The 20109-nt window shown below is 46.2% G+C and overlaps 1 protein-coding gene across 1 annotated transcript in view; it reads right to left on the reverse strand.

Annotated features, from left to right (window-relative positions):
* The window catches only part of INPP5D (inositol polyphosphate-5-phosphatase D), a 57528-nt gene that overhangs the window by 16553 nt on the left and 20866 nt on the right, over positions 1-20109 (reverse strand). The window contains exons 4-11 of the mRNA XM_074877875.1: positions 11386-11536; positions 9104-9275; positions 7747-7887; positions 3003-3090; positions 2171-2251; positions 1921-1992; positions 1521-1644; positions 291-397 (exon numbers count right to left, since the gene is read on the reverse strand). Of these exons, the coding sequence (XP_074733976.1) occupies positions 291-397; positions 1521-1644; positions 1921-1992; positions 2171-2251; positions 3003-3090; positions 7747-7887; positions 9104-9275; positions 11386-11536 (936 nt within the window). The remainder of the gene's footprint in view (positions 1-290; positions 398-1520; positions 1645-1920; positions 1993-2170; positions 2252-3002; positions 3091-7746; positions 7888-9103; positions 9276-11385; positions 11537-20109) is intronic.

The raw sequence follows: 20109 nt of genomic DNA on the forward strand, positions 1-20109 counted from the left end.
TGTTTTTGCAGCTACCCTCACACAACTCCTTGCCTCTTCTCACTGCTTGCTGACACTTCTGTTCTCCTGCCTCAGTGACAGTGCCTAGGTATGGTTGTCATCTCCGGTATCTCCCTTTACACAGTACACTTGTTCATTTTCTGGACATTTCCAGAACAAAGGAGAAATTTCATTTTTGCAAAGCCAACCACCATCCTTCAACAGTTCCTCTTTCTGCCAAGGAATGCCTTGTACCACTCCCACACAGGTACCTGCTCCAGGCTGGCAGGAAGGAAACGTTGGGTATGTACCTTGGAATCAGAAAAAACATATTCCTTCCGCTGCGTTTTTTCTTTTTCCGTTTCCAGTACAATCACCAGTTTGTTAGGGACCTTCTGGGACTTGATAAGCTGCAAGACTAAACAGAGACTGGGTGTCATGAGCTGCAGTCACTGAAACTAGAATCCCACCAAAACTAACAGGACCCTGCTCGCAGGCTCAGGACTTACATGGTCTGTTATATCTAAGGCTCAGTTTGCCCTGCATAACTACATTTTAATGTTGCTTAAGCCTGTTCCTATAGGAATAGATTTGGACTCTGAAGTGAGGACCCCCAAAACTCATTCTGCCTGGATATCTTGTCCATACCAAGCCCTGCAGTCTGAAGTGAAACCTTGGCTTCCTGCAGGCAATCTCTCTCTATCCTGAGCCAGCCTACATATATTCCATCCCCATCTGTGATAGAGGAGGTAAAACCTCATTTGATGGTAAAGGTGATTCCTCCCCATCTAAAATAGCAACTAAGTAATTATGAACACCAGCTGGAGAAAACCATACATGAGAATCAATCTTTTCAATCACTCCCAGCAACAGGTTGATTTTCTAGCAGGAGAGAGCCCAAGGGCATCGTTAACCCTCTGATAAATCCTGCCCTGTTTGGCTCAATCTCAGTGACCTGCCTGTCCAGAAACACAACAGAAAAAAAAGGAAGTTGTTTGAATTGGACATTCATAGACCTGACTGGCATTGCTCATCAGTAGATATATTGATTCACATACTAAAAAAAAAAAAAAAAAAATATCAAGGGGAAATTCACTGAAAAATGTTACTGAAACTGAGTATCTGGCTTTTTACCATCAAAAATCATCACAGAAGTCAATATGTTCCTGCAGATTTTTTTTTTTTTCAAACGACATTGTTTTTCAGTAGAAAGTGGGTCTATTGCAACCAGCTCTACAGGGAATCTTCTATGAAAACCTGCTCCCTTGCAGTCCTGCCACCACTGTCTTCATTTAGACAAGGAGCCCAGGTCTAAAACAACCTGTGAAAGGTGGTTACCCCAGTATTGGCTCCCTGGTCTCTGCAGACTGCTTTGGGGATAGGCAGTCTAGACTGACTGGAGCCTTGCACAACACCTGGAACTTAGCAGAAATATCTGCACTCTGGCCAAAGCTTGCCCTCAGTGGGGCTAAAGGGAACCCCTCCCCATCATCCATGGGACCGAGAGTCTAATCCTGCATTTGTGACTTTAAGCATCTTACTTTTCTTGTGGGTATAAAACTTGTCTTCTGGACCATCCTTAGCTCTCTTGATAATCAGTTTTCCCATTTCCACATCAACCTTGAGATGTATTTTTGAGAAAATTCCTAGGGAGTCAGCTTTCACCTATTGGAAAACAGGCAGATTTTTCATAAACGATCTTCTACACTTCAGTCACGTGTATGACAATTGCAACACTTGCCTGAATTTATGGACACATATCGTCGTTATGCCAATCTCACTAGACATCTCTTAAGCATTTGCATGCTGCTAAACAGCATCCAGGAATAGCTGTTATCTCTGTGGCAGCACAGCAAAGTTCCCAGGAACTGAGATACTGACATAAATCTGCATTACTGTCCTTCCACACTGTGAGCAGCATTGTTAAAGAAGTACATTTACCTCAAAAGTAACAGGGGGGATAAGGGACCGCCGGTGTGTTGAATCAGGACCTTCAATCAACAGTGTTTTCACCTGTAAAAGAATTTACGTGTCCCATGTTGCATTTAGTGGTTCAGTACTACATTGAGAGTAATGAAGTCAGAGCAAAGAAATCTTAGTGTAGCAGAGGATTGCACGGATGATGAACAAGAAGCATAACTAGAGGTAAAAGATGACAAGAAGATAATATAAAATAGCTTTAAAACTCTACCTTTTCTTCAATGGAAGACAGCAAAGAAATCAGCTGATTGAGTTTCAATACAATATTGACTGGACTAGCTTCACCGAGCATCTGACAACCGCAACATAGAAACAAAAAGAGAGAGAGATACGCATAATTACCAAACCCACAGAGCATGGCGTGGAAGCGCAGCAGTCTCACCCCGGGAACACCTCACACACAGAGCAAGGAGCAGCACTTGTGCCTCTGACACTCTAACGGGCAGCACAAGAACACAGAGTTTGGCTGAACATGCAGAAGTATGGGAGGGTGGAAGGACAAATTTTCAAACCTTGTCCATAGGTTAGAGGCAGCTGGGCATGCAGGGGAGTCAGCTTGCTGCTGGGGGACAGGTTTGCGTGACCAGCTCCAGGGATCAACATACAGAAGTGCTGGACTTTTGGTTTTCTGGGCTACTGGCAGGGAGAGGAAAGTCATGGGACTTAAGTGGGCTGGGGGAAGGAAGGATTTGGCAGTGAAACATCCTGGAGTGAAGTTTATGGAAAGAGAAATGTGCAGTCCTAGCCCACAGGCTGAGGGAGGATGGGGAGATGGAAGTCCTCAGGCAGTTCACTGCACTTTCCTCTGGGGCAGGAAGGGGGAGCAGGCGGAGGGGACTATGGGATAAGTGAAACCGTGGGGATATAACTCACTGTGTGCCCTCTGCACTGCTGCCAGAAAGAGGCTAGAGAGAACAGAAGTGGTAACCGACCACCTGAATCCCACCAGTCAGTGCTGTGCAACCAGAACCCTTCCCTCCCCCCGTGCTGACAGCCACCCACATTCCTCTCTCTTCTCCTTTCCCACCTTCCAGACAACTTACTTGTGGGCGCTGATGGATACCCGGGTGCAGCTGCTGCTCAAACACCTTCTGGATGGACTCCAGAGATGGAAGAGTCCTAGAGGCTTCACTGGGAACAAAGACACAGCAGAGGTCTAAGGCTGCAGTCGGGTCCCTGGGTAGGTCAGCACTTGGTCTCTCTGGACAAAGCCACGCAGCAGAGACTACAGGCACACATTCACACTAGGCCTGCTCTCGCCGTGTGTCATGTTCCTGTCCTCTGGTGCTTACTGCTCTCTGAGCTGGTGGGATGGGTGATGAGAGCATTGCTCAGCTGCCTTAGTGACACGACCAACAAAGGCAGCTTAGAGTTAGGCAGCTGACTTTGCCTTGCAATGGCTGAAGCACAGGCACACTGGCTGCTCCTCGGGTTTTGCTTCGGAGGTGGTAACTTCCTAAATCTCCCCAGAAAGATGTCCCCGTCTGGGCTAAACCTGAGGACACTGCAAAACCAGCATCAACCCAACTATGCCAACTCATAGATCAAAGCGCACTCAAAAATCTCAAAGCCCAGCAAAGTTTGGTGCCTATGAATGCTGCAGTGGCAGAGGCAGCTCGGTTTTGCACAGGTCTTGCACAGCTGCTGAGGCTGATGCAGGATGCCGGGGACACTGCACGAAGAGGAAACTAATTTTTAGATTTTTCAGCTCACATGATAAAGAGGGGCTGAGCGCAGCGAGGGGGTGGAAGAGCCAGCCTTTAATCTCTTGAATGGGAACTGTTTGCAGGTTACAATGAGATTCCTCCAGCATTTCCCAATTAGATTCCACAGGATGCTCATTTGTCAAAACGCTGTTGTATGAATTTGGCACAGAAGCTGCACTTCAATAATGACAAGACTTAGCACGGAAAGAGCAGCCAGGGAGCGCAGGTCAAAAGGAAGGTGATGGTGGGGAGCAGTGCTAGGATGCTTGCATTGTGCCTAGTCTACAGTGGATATTAATGATTTCCCTCACTTTCCCATGTCCGAATGGACTGGATTTTTCTCCCTTGGGAAAAGTGCTCCAAAGTGAAAGTATGCCTGACTGTCTGAAGATGAGATATATGTCTAGGTGCTGAACCACGGATGATTAATTGACTAAATTAAGCACTCATGTTTAAAATTTCAGTCTGAAAGATTTTTCCATGGGGCACACTTGTAGGAATCTGGATCTGCTAAATTTAGTCCTCCAACACCACTACTCAGCTTTGGATCACCTAGGACAGCGTCTCTGCAAAGGGGTCTGACCCCAAACCCAAGACCCCCATTGATTTCTGCAGCCATGGAGCCATACCCCAGGAGGCTGCAGGCAGTTGCAGGAGCATTGGGTGAAGTTCAGGTTGAAAAGAATGAAAGGATATTTACTGTGACCAAGAGTGCAGGACATGTAGGCCATCTCTGGAAAACACTGAGCAGCAACTGCTTCAAGCAGTTGAGAAATAATTTCTGATTGTGTGAGGATGGGGGAAGAGTATCTGCAGGCATTCAAACTTGTCAAAACCATGAAGTGGTTTTAATTGCACTTATAGCTCCTTTTGTTTTCTTCTCTTGACAGTATAAAGGAAATACATGTAGTGGTCTTCATTGATGTGTCAGAAGCCTGTGTGTCCACGTACGATGGCAAAAGCCACCTTAAAAGCTCTATGTGCAAATTATCCAGTGAGGGAGAATAAACGGGAGCATGCAGAACAGCGATCAGTGACCAAGTGATGGTTTCAGACACTAGCAGGCTGAATAGGCCACTGTTAGTGTTTGTCACTTAAAACTGGTAGGAAAACAAGTCAACTCGCATGGATAGTCCCTGCTCTTTGCTGCACTGGCACCAAGCTCTCCGTGAGTCAGCTTTCCAGCCCCTGGAGGATTCCCCTGACTAAGGAAACCCTTGTATACCAATTTCTTTTAGCACTGAATGTTTCACAAAAGCACCCATCAGCCTTACAAGACTCTATTTTGTTTCATTTTTAGTACACGAGCTGTCAAAGTGAACAGCCTCTCCCAAGAGTGGTTGCCCCATTGTCCCGCAGGCTCTGATAAGAAGATGTGCCATGACTGTCCTGACCCCCTTGGCCACAGCTAGCCCTAGAAGGTAGTAGCAGCTTCCAACAGAGTTGAAACCAGCTTTCAATGACATTAATGCACACTGGGGTCTGATCCTTGCTGAATTAATCAGGAATCAGTGGTGAGGGGAAGAGATCACAAACTTTGCACTCTTGGTCTGCTGTGACCCAGCTGTGCTTGAGCTCCTTGGTCAGAAATGAGTCCTGCACCCATCCATGAATAATACACAAACTGCAAAAGGCACAGACTGTTCACAAACAGTTGGTCCAACTCCTCTCCCAATCCCATGGTTCACTATAAACTCTTTTTCTTCCTAATCACTGAGCAGCTCCAGTATGCATCCCCTCTGCCTTGCTAACATTGACAGTGCTTACCCACAGCCCAGTATCAAACACAGAAGTGAGTCAGCCAAAGGGCATCACGATGCTCATTTTTCAGTGATGGCAGCGTGTCTGATAGTGACCCTGAAAGAGGGCACAGCTGGGCTCTGTGAGGTTGGAAGAGGGCAGAATAGAGCATCGCAAAAACCTCAGATTCACAGCAAATCGGTGTGGCTCACAAGCAGCCGGGGTCAGCACAGCCACAGCGAGTCTTTGCCTGCACACTCTTGGCACTTGCCAGTGCCAAGGAAATTCAAAGCAGCTTCAACTTCAGTGAAAGAGCTCAAGCTGTGCCAATTAACATTTCTTCTTGTTGTCAGTTTTTTTAACCTACTCTCAAATGCTGTGAAATAATGAAATTGAGTATTATTAAGAAAAAGAGGACATAGCCACTGAGAAGCAGCCTAGGGATTACCTGTACATCCAGCTGGAATCCCTGGGCAGCTGAAGAAAGCTGAGGTAAATAAAAACTGAATTTAAATAATGCCACTGATTTCATAAGTCTGATAAGGGAAGTAAGCTAAAGCTCCAGACAACCTCAGAGATTAAGACTGCAGAAAACAGCAAAATACCCAAGCACCTGACTACTAGCCAGCTGAAGCTAAGCAAATAGTTTGGTTGGACGGTAGAGATTCATGTGACAATCCAGATAGAGGGGGAGAGGTTCCTCCGAGACATCTGACTGGGACTGAAAACAACCTGCAGTTCTGGACCTTCACAAAAAAATTGAGAAGGCAGCTCCATCTAACTGAAATAATGCAGGTATGGGGAGAAAATGCTGGGGAAGGGGGAAGAACTGCATGATGACGTACAATTCCATAGCTATGTGCAGCCACCAGCACAGAGGGCAGGCAGCTTGCCCCTTCCACCAACAGAACAACTCACCCAGCTCCATTCTAGGATGATGCTTTGCAAAGTCTAGTCACCAAAAAAATCTGCAGAAAATCTGGAAATGTAAAAGGTGTCCTGGCACTTGAGAGGATTGTGGACGTGTTGCATCTCCTTTCTTGCCATCCCATGTACATTTATGGGGAATAGGGTTGTGAAACCCAGATAAGGTGAAGTAGAATAGGAAGTTGGAGATGGAAAAAGCCAGCCATCATCAGAACAACAGTACTGGAGGTATTTTAGTAACACAGAACTCTCACTTGTGATTTCATTAGATTTTAGTTTCCATTGTTCAGGTTTATTCTTAGCTAGCCACCTGGGTCCCCCACTCTGTAGGCGTAGAGAAGCAAAACCCTCAAGCAGGGCGCAGAAGAAGAAGGGCAGCTCTTTGCACAACCCATCCTCAGTCCTGCCAGGGGCTTGTCTGTGGGTGGCTGACTTCTGGCAGAAGGAGCAGGGCTGCACATTCCTCCCCCCTTGCCTGGTAAAACGTGCACAGGGGCCACTGCTTCAGAGGAGTAATCGTGGTTCCTAGCAGCTGAGCACCTCACTCACTGCCCTGCCTTCCTTCTATGGATTAAAGCCAAGCAAATCAGCAGTATCAACCCCTCATTTCAGCCCCTTCTTCAGCCTGGGTGAGCTCTAGAATAAGATCAGGCCAGTAGCACTACCAGCCTCACTTCTAAATACACTGGAGAGAAGGATATTGCAAGCCACAGATACAAGTGTGGAAGTATGTGCCCTCTGCCATAGAGTGTTCTAAGATCTCTGCAGAAGTGTGGACTAATCTCGTTTGTTTACAAGCAGCAAGAGGGGAAATCACATCCTTCTACCAGAGAAAGAGGGAGCTCTGCAAGGTTTTATTTCGCTATCAGAGTTTTCTTGTTTGGGACCTGGAAGGTCTGTAAATAGAAAAGGTAAAATTTGTCGAGTCTAGGCTTGTTTCTCTTTTCATTTGAGTGGACTTCACTGACATCAGTGGAATCACTCCAGGTTCACAGTGCATTAGTGGGAAGGAAAATCAGTGTTTAAAATACAGCTATACACCAATATGTGCTTGTTTCCATAAATGACTTGTGCTTGACAATTCTGTGGGTGTCATTTATGCATTACCAAATTATGCAGTTAATCGGTTAGTGCATTTTTTGTTTTGTTTCTTTCTAAACAAAGCATAAAAAATAATACTCCACTGACTGAAACCGCCTACAGGGAAACTTCACTGTCAGAGCTATGTCTTTAATATAGATTTTGCATCTTTGGACCAGAATCACAGGTCATGAGATCTAAATATAATGTTTTTGAGGATAAGCCAATTTCCTATGCCAGAAATGCAGGTTTGGAATGCACACACATGGAACCTACATTAGACTACAGTGTTATAGCATTATACTCTGATCTCTGAAAACCATCCTCTAGTTACCTGAAGAGTCCTTTGCAAAGCAGTGTAAGTAGTTTCTTTAGTTGAGGAAGATTGCTTGAGCCAGTCTGCACCATCTCAAAGTCACTGATGATGTGAACTCGCAGGTAATCCTGGATGAGTTTAAGATGCTCGTCAGAGACACTGCGAAAGAAAGAGACAGGTCAAAAGCCAGCTCTTCTTTCTGCTCCCAAATATCAGGCAGCTTTATTGTTTTCCTGAAACTCCCACTGCAAGCACAGACAGATGGGGAGCAGTTTACCTTGGACAGTGTAAATATGCAGTTCTCAGAACTGGACCATGGATCCCCCATCACACTGCTGACACCTCCTCTTCCTCCTTCCCCACCCCAAATCTTCTCCATGACTGCTGAGCTACCATTCCAGGGGAAGTCTTGTGATGCCTGGCTTTGCCAAAGCCATGGTGGGATCATTAGCCTTGGCAGGTAAAGCCAGGCTGCTGTGAGGTCACTAATAGTCCGCAGCTCAGGGGCTCTGGGGAGATGAAGACTCCCTTTCACCTCACCAAGTCCCACTTCGAAGGTTTTATTCCAAATAATCCAAAGCAGTCTTAGGGGGCCTGACACCACAGGGCTCTATGGGATGCTCCCTTCCTCCCTGTCTCTTGTGGTGCCTGGACCACAAGGAAGGATGAACCAGGAAGACTGTATGTGCTGTCTTGTGCCCTGAGAAATGCAGAAAGGCCCAACTGGCTACTTAGCAGATTAAATGGTGCAGGCAGCTAAAAAACCTGGGTTTCTCCCAGTCAGCCAGCTGCTACTGGGCCACCACAACAGGACCTGTGCTGCCACGCACAACCACTGTTTGCTTACAGCCTCCCACTGCCCTGAAACAGGCATGCCTTCTGATTTTATTTCATATCTAAACTTTGGAGATCTGGTCATTAAATGTCATGAGGCTTCCTCTAAGGCTTCAGTGCGTGTCCAGATTTGACACAGCTAGCACATGGGACAATGTGAGTCAGACCTGTAGCTGGACTAAATCAGTAAGTATGAGTACCTGGAAATCCACACACAAGTTTATTCTTTTTGAGGACTGGTTGCTGTTTTCTGATACAATCTGAAGTTTAGGCACATGGCTAATACACCAAGTTCTCTCAGATATCACCATCCTTTATGTCAGAAAACTATACCTCAGTGGAGAAAGTGATTTTAATACTTCAGAAAAGTATCTTTTTCTAGATGACAGTTGGACTATAAAGAGTAGCCAACGCACTGTAGATCTGGTTCTATTCTTCATTTGGTAGTATTAATGATTAATAGTTTTGCTGAATCAGATAGGTCCTCAGCTTTTCCAAACAGAGAGGCTGATTCTGCAGCCCTGAGACTTGCCATCCTCACCTGCTTGTGTCCTGGTACTGCAGTCGCTGGAGTAGTGTCTCAGAAAGGGACAGTTTATTAACATCTGCCACCCTGGAGTTTTCAGGGAGAGAAGATACCTCCTTTGTCTCGCTGCTCGGCAATGCCATGAGGATGTTGCGTGGGGGCAGGATAGGAGGCGTGGGTACCAGGTCTGGCAAGGAGGAAGGGAAAGGCACAGTCATCCCAGCACGGCAATTTGACCTCCTCCCCCTCAACCACAGGCAGGGCAGAGTCTGCACTGAAGTGGCAGAAACAATCCCTCCTGAAGGGCCTCTGATTTCAGAGCTGGAAAGCTCAGAGCTCGATACTGGCCCAGCTTTGTTCTCAGGGATGTCAGTGGTGTGAGACCAGTGGGCTGAGCTGCCAGGCTTGGACCTCATGTGCAGGCAGCGTATGCCTCTGCCTGGCAGTGTAACCTCATCGAGGCAGTTTGACTGTCCCATCTGCACAGCAGCTATGAAGGTTAATTAGTTATCTTGAATATAACACTTAGAGAACATAGCTGTATCTCATCCATATCGTTACCGTTATCATGGAGATCTGCTACTGGGGCAGAATGGACGGAGGGGCATGATGGAAAGAGCACCAGAAGCTGCTAATGGAAAGAAGTGAACAGCTAAAGTAAGCAAACATGGACAAAATAGACCCCATAATCCAGTACAGAGGGGCTGAGTATCCTGCCTTGTCTTGTGGGCATCAGGTTGGAAGCACAAAGGGTTTTCCTGCTCTGTCATCCTGCTCCTCAGCACACCTCCCTCTCCTGAGAGAAGAGTGGGTTCACCTCCATTTATCCCAACCACGGTTGCCTTTCTTTTCATACCAATTGCTTCAACACTTTGTTACAGCTGTCACAAGTAGCTGTTTGAGTTGTGAGGTTTTGTTTGGTTATTTCCTAATGGTGGAATTTTCATTACAAAAAGACACCCAAAACTGATCCATTGTTCCTGGGCAGAAGCTGTGATTCAGAGAGCCACCACAACACTGAGCAATGGCACAGCTGGGTGGTGCATCTGGAGGGTACCTGGGTGCTCATCTTCCACCTCTGCAATTCTACATGTAAGATGACCAGGCACCTGTAGGCCCTACATGGCTCCAGCACGATGGCACCAAAGTGCCTTAACAAAATTAAATTCTGTATGTGAACAGGCCAGCCCCAGTGCTAATATCTCCTCATCTAAAGGCTCTTAGTCTTGGCTAGAACTTCATTCCCTGCTGCTCGCCTCTCTGTGTATTATTTTTTGCTGTAGTTCCCTCCCCCGCCCTGAGAGCTGGAGACTCAGTGCAGCTGGCCAAAAAACAGGAACATCTTTCCTGAGCAGCTTTGCAAAATTTTGTTCTGTTTCTTCATGAGAATTGCATACCAAAATCTTCCAGCTCCTATTAGATATCCATTGGATTGCATAAATGTACACAAGCACATCAATCTGCTTTAGTGCACATGCCTGTCTGTCTGTCACAGGGACTATGTCCTTCAGACAAGTTTTATTGTAATGCTCATCATTTCCGGACAGACGTCAGAAAGGACAGGAAGGATGGCTCTGTGGGCATGACCTTCCCCTGGGATTCAGGAGAACAATGACAGATCCAAGGGATGATCCAGGAAAAATCCAAGGAACGATCCAAGACCAGTGAGTGTCAGCAACCCACAGTGACATTTCATATAAAATAGTTGGGATGATGCCAATCACACCTCTTCATCATACATCTGCCTCTATGCATACAGTTAGACTGTCTTCCACCACAGGATCTGTGCCCTCTGGTTATGACTGTGAGAAACGTCTAGATCAGAGCAGATAATGGGTCTCGAGTTTCAGATGACCCAAACCCCACAGCAGCCGCAGCACGTGGCACTGCAGAGAGATGTGCTCCAAGTCTCTAGGGGAGCATCTCTGCTACTGAGACAGTGGCCCTACAGATGCAGTGCAGGGAGAGGGGTGTGGAGACATGTGAGATGACTGGACATAAACGGTCTTGAGTCCAGATGAAGGACAACAGATCAGTCAGCCCTGCACTTGAAATAATATACCTCTGCAGAGAGTCTCAATGTGAGCCTCAGGTGAGCTAAACTGATGCTCCAGATGCAGTAGCACCCCAGCACCATGAGGACTCACTGCCTCAGGGTCTTGCCAGCTCAGGTCTCTCTATGCCTTGCTCCATTTTATTGCATGACATGCTTTAATCCCCCTGCCTGCAATGCATATCTCCAGTCCAGAGTAAGTGTCAAGGGTTTGCATCACCAAGTCACATCATGGGTTTCTTACCAGCATCCTCCTCCTGTTCATCTGCAGCTTCCTCCTCTTCCCGTGGCACTGGATATTTGAGGTGCCATACCAGACCCATGTTCTCCTTCTTGTAAAATTCTATCAGTTCCTCCAAGGTCTCGAAATACTTCACGGGAACACCCTCTGATGCCTGAAACAAAACACAGAGGCTGTCATGGTTTGGGATTTCCTACCACAGAAACACTGCTTCTCACAGAAGGAAAAATAAAGTCATAGAGAGAGAAAAACCCACTACTGCTGTCTAGAGAAAGCCAGCCCAGCTCTCACTGCCCATCTGACCACAGGCTCTGTGCAGAACAACTCCTGCAGTACAAACAGAAACAGATACGCGCACACGTTCCAGCCACTGTCAGCAAAAATGGCAATCTCAAAGATTCACTGAAGCCAAATGGAAGAGCTCTCTCGTTTGATTCAGTGTGCTTGGCTTCAAAGCAAAGGAAGACTTTAAAAACAAAGAATTCTCCCAGATTAATTTTTGCACTCCCTCTTTTACTGAGCACAAATATGGACTATGTTATATTTTGTGGTAACCAGGAAGAGTTTTTCTGTGATATTGCAAGATAAACATGTCTAAATCTAGACGTTAGCATCCCTTCCAGCATTCAGAGGATCAGAACTAGGTTCAAATGAAACAAGCTAGCAAGGTATTGTCACATAAAAAAATGTTTGGATGAAGATTTAGGAAGCTGAGTCTCAGGACACAGCTAGGACTGTGAATGCATCAGGCATGACACCGAGCTTGCCAGCTGAATTTTAACCATGACTAAACCTGTTTCTAGCACATCCCTGACCACTAATCTCAGGAAACGGATACTTGCGGAGGGCAAACACAGGGATAAGGTTTTAGAGACCTTCAGAGGCAAAGCTTCAGAGCAATTATATCTACGCGTCGGTGCGAATGGTAAATCTGCTGGGTTCACCAGGCAGAACAGCTGCCGCCCCTGCAGCTCTGCCCTGTTGCTTCAGCCAAGAGCCCTACCAGGAACAGAGAAATGATTTGTCATGGCTCAGCACAGACCTCCTGACTAAAGGAGCTCTGCATTACCTCCAGAACTGCACTTCAGTATCATGCAAACTCAAGGCAATGGCAACATGTAACAGAAGCTCTGATCACTCTTCACCAGGGGTGCTCTTCCCATCAGGGTGCTCTCTTTCTAAATAAGAGTTTTTCCCAGAGAAACCCACCCAAGAAGGCCTCATCTACACATGCAACAAAACATCAAGGAGCAGGGGCAGAACAGTGCAGAATAGACGTTTTCCAGCCCCACAAGACTGTCGTTCTTGATTTAAAAGAGCAACGCTGGGAACTGCTCACAACTGGGGATACAGCAGCTGTGGGCAATCAAAAGGAAGACCTGATCGCCCTAATGGCTTGACTTGCACTATTTTACATGCATAAAGCTAGATTTTGCACAGGAAAATTGTTAGTTAATAACAAATTAAAGCTTTGTCTCCAATTTGAAATAACTCGTTATGCAGCCACACCGTAGACATTCTGCCTCTGACTAACAGGCAGGATATTTTAATTTCTTTTTGGATTGCAATTATTGGCTGTAAAAATTAACATACATGAATTTTTAATACAAGTTTGAACAAGCTTATTTACTTTCCATTTGTGTTTGCCCAGTTCAGTTTCTAATTATCTGTGAACTTCTTTGTTTAAAAGGCAAACATAGCAAAACCAAGAGATTAAACAGGAGAAATGCTAGCATAAACCACAGTGAGCAGAACACAGAAAAATGCCTTCAGTGAGTCCTAGCAGCAAGAAGATTTCTTTTAAATTTTTCCTAAAGAATAAAATCTCAGGCCAGAAATTAGGACAGTGCTTTCAATACTGAAACACATTTGAAGCCTTCAGTGCCCTCAGGCCTGTCATCAAAAATACTTTTCATTTTTAACTACACCTGCATGTCTTTAAAGGCACAGCAAGACACATTTTCATAACAAATGTGTATGATGTTCCTGAGAGCTCTGCCTGTACGGTCTCCTTTTCTGTCTCCCAGGTGTTCCTGCATTTATCAAGATTTATTATTCTTGTACACTGGAAAACATCACATTCAGCATGAAGGCAATGCTTGGGCAAACACTGGATTATATTTCTGTGAGGCCAGAGGTGTTGAAATAAATCACTAGTTAAAACTTCACAGGACTGTAACAGCATAGGCCAGATCCCATTCTGCTAGAGCAGCACAAAGTCAGCAGAGTCAGAATGACTTCTGATTTACACCAATTAATGTAAATACTGTCTTGGTCCTCCCAGATTCTTCTGCTTCTTGATGCCAACTGTGAAGGCTAGGAATCTGGGAAAACCATCCAGGAAAAAAAGCCCTCAGCTCTAATCCATCATACGAAAGTATCCTGAAGTCACAGTGCTGCACTGGGACAGACCTGGAATAATTCAGCCAGCTGCTTCCATGTTTCTCTGTTCATCTTCCCTGCAGCACCTTCTCTGCTCTGCAATCCCTGTTTTTGTGATTCTTTATGCAGCTGTGACCAGCAGTCCTCCTGGCAGCCCAGCATGCACTGCTAGCAGCACTGACTGCAGGATGGCAGCGTGCTCAGCCTTCATGCCCAGCCCATGGCAGCGTTCAGCCTCTGCATTTAACCTGCCTGGGCTGCTTCTGCTCACCACCTACAGCACCTGTAGATGGGCTGGAGCTCATGAGAGATGAGGCTTGTGATGGTTTTCTTTGCCCTAAGCTATACCAAAAGGTACCTGGAAAAAGGCATCAGCCCCATAAGAGCATACACTCAGACCCTAAAACACGTTGAGGGTAGACAGAATGGTCAGGGTTTGCCATCTGCAGCTTTGTAGGAGGAAAGCTTTGCCATCAGTGCTCTCTCCCACCTCTTAAATTACTGCAGCCTACCCTGCTCCTCCTCTTTCCAAAGTTGTCTTCACACTCCTACTTCACTTTCCAAAGACCTCGCTGTCTGCCCGCTTCCCCAGATCTCCCCTGACGGATGACGGTCCCCGCAGCCCCCCATCCCGCTCCCGCACAGCATCCCTCCCACCCGCAGTGCCCAAACGCTGTCTTCTCAGCCTTGTTTTGCCTCTCAGCTCCTGCTCTCCCAGAGCGCTTGCAAGAAGATGGATTGCCCTGTACAGCTCTTTTCAGGCCAAATGGAGCCTTGATGTAAGTGGGAGGAAAGGCTGAATTAGCACTTTTTGCTGCCAAGGATAGTTCAGTCTCTGAAACCGTGCTGGTCTCTGTGGTAACCAGAAGAAGAAGCATTTTGTAACAGGCCTCCTTCCTCTAACTCATTGCACTGCATTTCAAGAGTAGACTGAAGCCTGTGGTCCAGCTCAAATTTCCCAGAGTGGCCATAAGCCCCAGCTCACGTGCAGGCTAGCAGGATTCACACACAGAAGCCCCACCATTATGCACCCCCCTTCTACCCTGGTAGCTTGACTGGCTGGTCAGACAGCAGCACACCACCTCCAGACACCTTTCTTGATGAACTCTGCCACCTCCTCTCTCAAGGATAGCTGGGATTTGTGGCCATGTGGAAGAACTGGGCTTTGCATGCATCCAAATCCAGCCCATCGTTCCCAAAGAGAGGCAGTCTCCATCCCGGCAGTGCCAGCTCCTCCAACAGCTCACCTTCCTCAAGCCCATTCAGGATAAAAAAGACCAATTCCCCAGAGCACACAGTAAAAATAAAGGACGACACTTTCATATTTTAAGACAGAATTCAGCAGGGAGCTGAACACGTGTCCTGAGCAGCTGCACCAAGACAGCAAGAGCTGCAATAAGGAAGCGGGAAACTGGTGGGGTCAGGAGTTCCAACCAGCTGTGGCCAAGCACCGAGGGAAGGATGGGGGAGCCTCAAACCCGCTCAGCACCCGCTCACAGCGGGGGAGCTGGAGGGCCCTCCCCCACGCCGCGAAGCCACAGCGGTGGCACCGCCTTGCTGTACATCAGCTTTGCCATCATGAGAATGAAAGCAAAGACCGCTGGATTATTCTCACTCATTTTCTTTTGTATTATAATTGTTATTATTTGCAAGGACCTCAACAGAGGAAGCATGCGGGAAGGGCTGTGCCCCTCCAGCACAAAGCAGTGCCCAACAACCCTCTCTGCCTGTTTACCTGCACTATGAAATGAGCCCCTCTCGGTTCAAAGCACCCCCCAAATTTCCCCAGTCCCCCCAGGAGAGCAGGGCACACCGCTTTGTGCTGCCTCCTTCTGCACAGAGGCACAGCAAAAACCGTATGTTGTTTGAATTGGAAGAGAGAACAGTAAAAGCAAGACCTCGCTGCACTTGCTTCTCCCCTTGGGGAAAGGATGAGAACAAAGACAGACACTAGTCACGTTGTTCAACACACAACTGCAAGGCGCTTGGATACGGCTGGTAACGAGTGCTGTGTAAGCCTCTCCAAATCCAACAGCCTGTAACTTTGCAGAGCAATAGGACCATCCCCCAGGGTGCAGGGTGTTCCCAGCCCAGCAGTGCCGGGGACTGCAGGGACGATGCCTGTGTAGCATCAGTTTAACACAGAAAACCTGGTTCAGTAACGTTGCAGCTAACACTCAGGTTGCTAGATGACCTACCTGAAGGCTGGTCAAACAATTTTTGCTGCCAGCAAGCAAGGAAAGCAGCACGTAGCTGGGACATATGCTCTCTTCACACTTGAACTTGTGGCAAAGATTTATAGGTTAGGAAGGAAAAGCAGTGGTGGATAGTAAAATGCTGGCATTGAGTTGGTCTGCATCTGGTTGTGGAGCTCATTAGCAAAAACTGGACTGATGGTGCACTCTGAATAAATGTCCTCGAAACAACCACACTGGATGATAGGAGCGAGGCAAAATGGAGCCTAAGCTTTATGCAAACTTGCTCTGGTTTTTGAGACAGGGAGCAGACACAGAATGGGGCACTGCAAACAAAACTGAGCAGGATGGGGCCGCACAGAGCAAGCTGGAGCCACCCGAGCAGAGCGCAACAATGAAATCCACTTCCCGCCCACCCAACTTAGTTTAGTAAGTAACTATTTCCTCGGGGTTATCACAGGATAGATCTTGTTTTAATTGTGAAGTGAATTGTTTCAAGTCATTAGAAACGTGGATGGCAAGTGTCATCTCCATGGCAACACACCACATCCCCAGAAACGTGCTCTCACGGGTCGCCGGAGCGGTGTGGAGGGCAGGCTGTCCTTCCATGAGCAACTCCTCCAGCATCACCACCGGGACCTCAGCTTTGTGCTGATGATAGCCATAACATACAGAAAGGAAACACCTAGTGAACATATGCAATATAGGGAATGGCCCGTAAGACGTCAGAATTGCACAAAGGAATCTGGATAATAGTGAATCAGAGACTGCGTAGCAATTTTACGGTGGGAAACAGCATCAGAAAAAGCCTGTCTTTCAGAGGTCTGTTAATGGGAGTGTTGTATGAGATGCAGGAAGAAACTCTTCTGCTGTACTTTGTGCTGTAAGGCCTTAGCTGGACTGCTGTGTCCAGCCTGGGGCACCACTTTTAAGGAACATGTGAAAATACCATAGAGTCCCAAGGAAAACTTACAAGGACAGCTGAAGAGTTGGAAAATGTGATTTACAAGGAAAGCTCAGAAGAAAGGGACTGATATGGTCTGGCAAAGGGGCAGCCTGGAGACATCACAGCAGCAGTCTTACAAGCTTTAAATTCTCTTATAAAGAAGATGGCAACCAACTGAGCTGCACGTCCCCCAAGGACAGCAGATGTGGCTGGCTTGCTTTGCAGCAGAGGAGGTTTAGACTAGATCTCAGGGAACCTTGCCAGGCAGAGGCAGTGAAGCCAGGCTACACAGGGAGAGTGTGTGTCCACGTCTCTGGAAACATCACAGTGCAGAGTACCCAGGCATTGCTCACAGGTGGCTAGCAAGCACCTCATCCTGCTTCAGCCTGAAAACAGGGCAAACACTGTGGTCAGAGACCTCACAAGGCCTCCTGCTGCCCCTAATTCTGCAACTGTAAGAAGCCCTCTGCAAATCTGCCTGCTGCCTCTTTGTCCGGATCCTGCTTATATTCTTGAGGATGACAGGTAAAACTGAACACACCCGTGCTTGTCATGACCAGCCTGGCCATTTCAGCTGCATCCCAAACCACAGACTCTCAGATCTTCCACATGTCCTTCTGACTCCAGCCCTTTTGGCTGGAAGCCTCCTTTCCCACAGGATGTCTTGGTGTCTCCTGTCCTTCAGAAACTGCCCTCAATTCTGCAGATCCTTCCAGTTATCAATTTCCCTTCTATCTTCTGTACACTAACCACACAATGGTTTAACGCAACTAGCTACAACTTGTTTCTGCCTTCATGCTGAATAGGCTTCCGAGTTCGTCATTTCATGAAAACAGGTATTAGTAAAGCCTTTAATCACTGGACTTTGGTTAAATCTTGTGATCCCCTTTCCAAATTCATCCACCTACATTTTTCAACAGATTTTTGTATGGCTGATCTCATCTAATCTTCCTCTGTATCTGGTGTAAAAAGCCCAACAGGGCCCAACTTAAGACTCCTCTTCTTCATTATCTCCAAGCAATGCCATCTGGCCAACAGAACACCTTGATAAAGATACTCCAAATACAGGTTTGCTAAGAAGCAGCTCTGAACACACCTTTAAGAGAAGTTACAAGTGGAATACAAAGACATAAAGTGAAAAGAGATTTAAAAGTTGTAAAGCCAACACTAAGCCAGGCAAGGAAGTGGTTAACTTGGGGTTCATTACAACAATTGTATAAATAGATGGCACAGGAAGTCTGGGGCCTCAGAAGGAAGAGGAAGTGTTTTCCTTTCCTGAGCCAAGGCACAAGGAGGAACTAGGAAACTGGTCATCTGGTTATATTGCTTAAGGCCAATCTTTTATAACCTAACACCAACCAGAGTGCCTTAAAACAGGTATTTAAACCCATATATAGGCATTTCAGTAACAGTCAATAAGTTTTCAGAGTTATAAAATTCTTGCAATACCCACCAGCTTAAATGGAAGCTGAAAATCAGGTCACTTCTACTTTGGTGTGAAAGGCTGGCAGGAACTTTTTCCCTTTTAGATTTGAAAAAAAAAAATTTCTTAGGCTTCCTGGTTTGGAAAAAAGTTGTCTTCAAGACTGTCTGTTAGCTAGGAAGTCTAGGTGGCATTTTTAAATTTACTTTTGGCTCTCATGTAGGCAAGCTTTTATAATTCACCAAAGAGCTGAACCTAAGACATAAGAAATTCCTGATAAATTATTTTTTGAAGCATTTTAAAGCAACCTGGTTGTGTTTCAGTTTTGTTTTGTTAGAAAACATTTCTTATTTTTAGATCAAATTTTGTGCTAAGAAATTTCAGGAGCATTTCACAGGAATGGGATCATAGACAGGAATCACAGCTGGGAGAAACAGCTACTTCCCAAAATACAAGCCACCCAGAAACATACTCTATTTTGAATGCAACACCAGGGCTGGGAAGAAATGGGGCTGACTACCAGTATGAAGGGCGGGGAGCAAGTGCATGGCTGAGGAAATGGGGGATCCTGTGACAGGGAGGGTAGGTAAAGGAATGGACTTAAATAAGTGGTGGGACTCTGTGAGCTGGCAGGGAGTTCAGATGTTGGGTAAAGCTCAGTGAGAGGGTCTCCGTCAGGGGAACTGAGCAAGAGAGAAGACGCAAGGAGAAGAATCCAGGGAACCTGGGCAGAACATGCTGGTGGGTGGCCAGAGCAGTGTCTCCTCACCTGGAAAAAGTCATATGAATTTTTGGGAGAATGGCACAGTGTAAGCGCAGTCATTAGTTATGTTGGAGAGAATGTAAGGTGAATAGTCCCTGTCTCCTCTGATACGGGAGAAGAGGAAGGCTTTCTTGCCTCATTCTGAATACAGTTTGGTCCTGATGCTCAAGTCTGCTTATTCATGTCACTTTTACTACAGTGGCGTTTTACATTTAAGACTGGGTTAAAAATCAAGGAAATCAGAATGTTCTGGGAAAGAGGGCTTCAGAATTTCTGAAAGAGATTATTCATGGAAGGAAACAAGGAATTGCAATTGAACAACTAAGTATGTATCACTTCTAGCTTGTGTTTCTGGCTGAAAATCAGACATCCAAAGAAAAACAACTAAGAGGAAAAAATAAAGAAAATTACTGTGTTGTCAATTCTCCAAAGTTCCCTCTGTTCCTCAAATGCAACTGAAGGATACCATTACATACTGCCTCTACCACAAGCTCCCTTTCTTTAAGCATAATAGTGACGTAGGAGACACTGTATACAAATTACTGGCACTGCATCACAACTCCTTTCTTATTATACATATAAAAAAAAGAGGAATGCTAAATGATTTTCACTCTCTTTCACACTAGTGTGCACAGAACATTTGTTAAAGTTCAGCACCTACTTACTTGCTTGCTTGCAATATGTGCATGAAATATGTAATATGAATCCTATTGCTGCTAGCTGGAAACAAGTCAAACAGGTGCAATTACGCATTCTTGCCTCCGTTGCTAACTGGGCAGGAGGGCACATCATGACTTCACTTCCAAGTTGTCTGGTACAGTGCAAATCTAGATTAAAAACTAAAAAATTAAACTCCCTCCTGATCCAATCTTGGCCAAAATGGCCACCTCACTTCTTCCTATTCACAATGTCATGGAAAAGACGTGGGAAGCACAATGCATTTTGCTCATGCTCAGTTTCAAATGCTTAACACGTTCTACGAGCAGAATGTGAGCCCAGTCTGAGTTAATCTTAAAAA

The sequence above is a fragment of the Strix uralensis genome, chromosome 9, assembly GCF_047716275.1.
Source record: "Strix uralensis isolate ZFMK-TIS-50842 chromosome 9, bStrUra1, whole genome shotgun sequence".
Lineage (NCBI taxonomy): Eukaryota > Metazoa > Chordata > Aves > Strigiformes > Strigidae > Strix > Strix uralensis.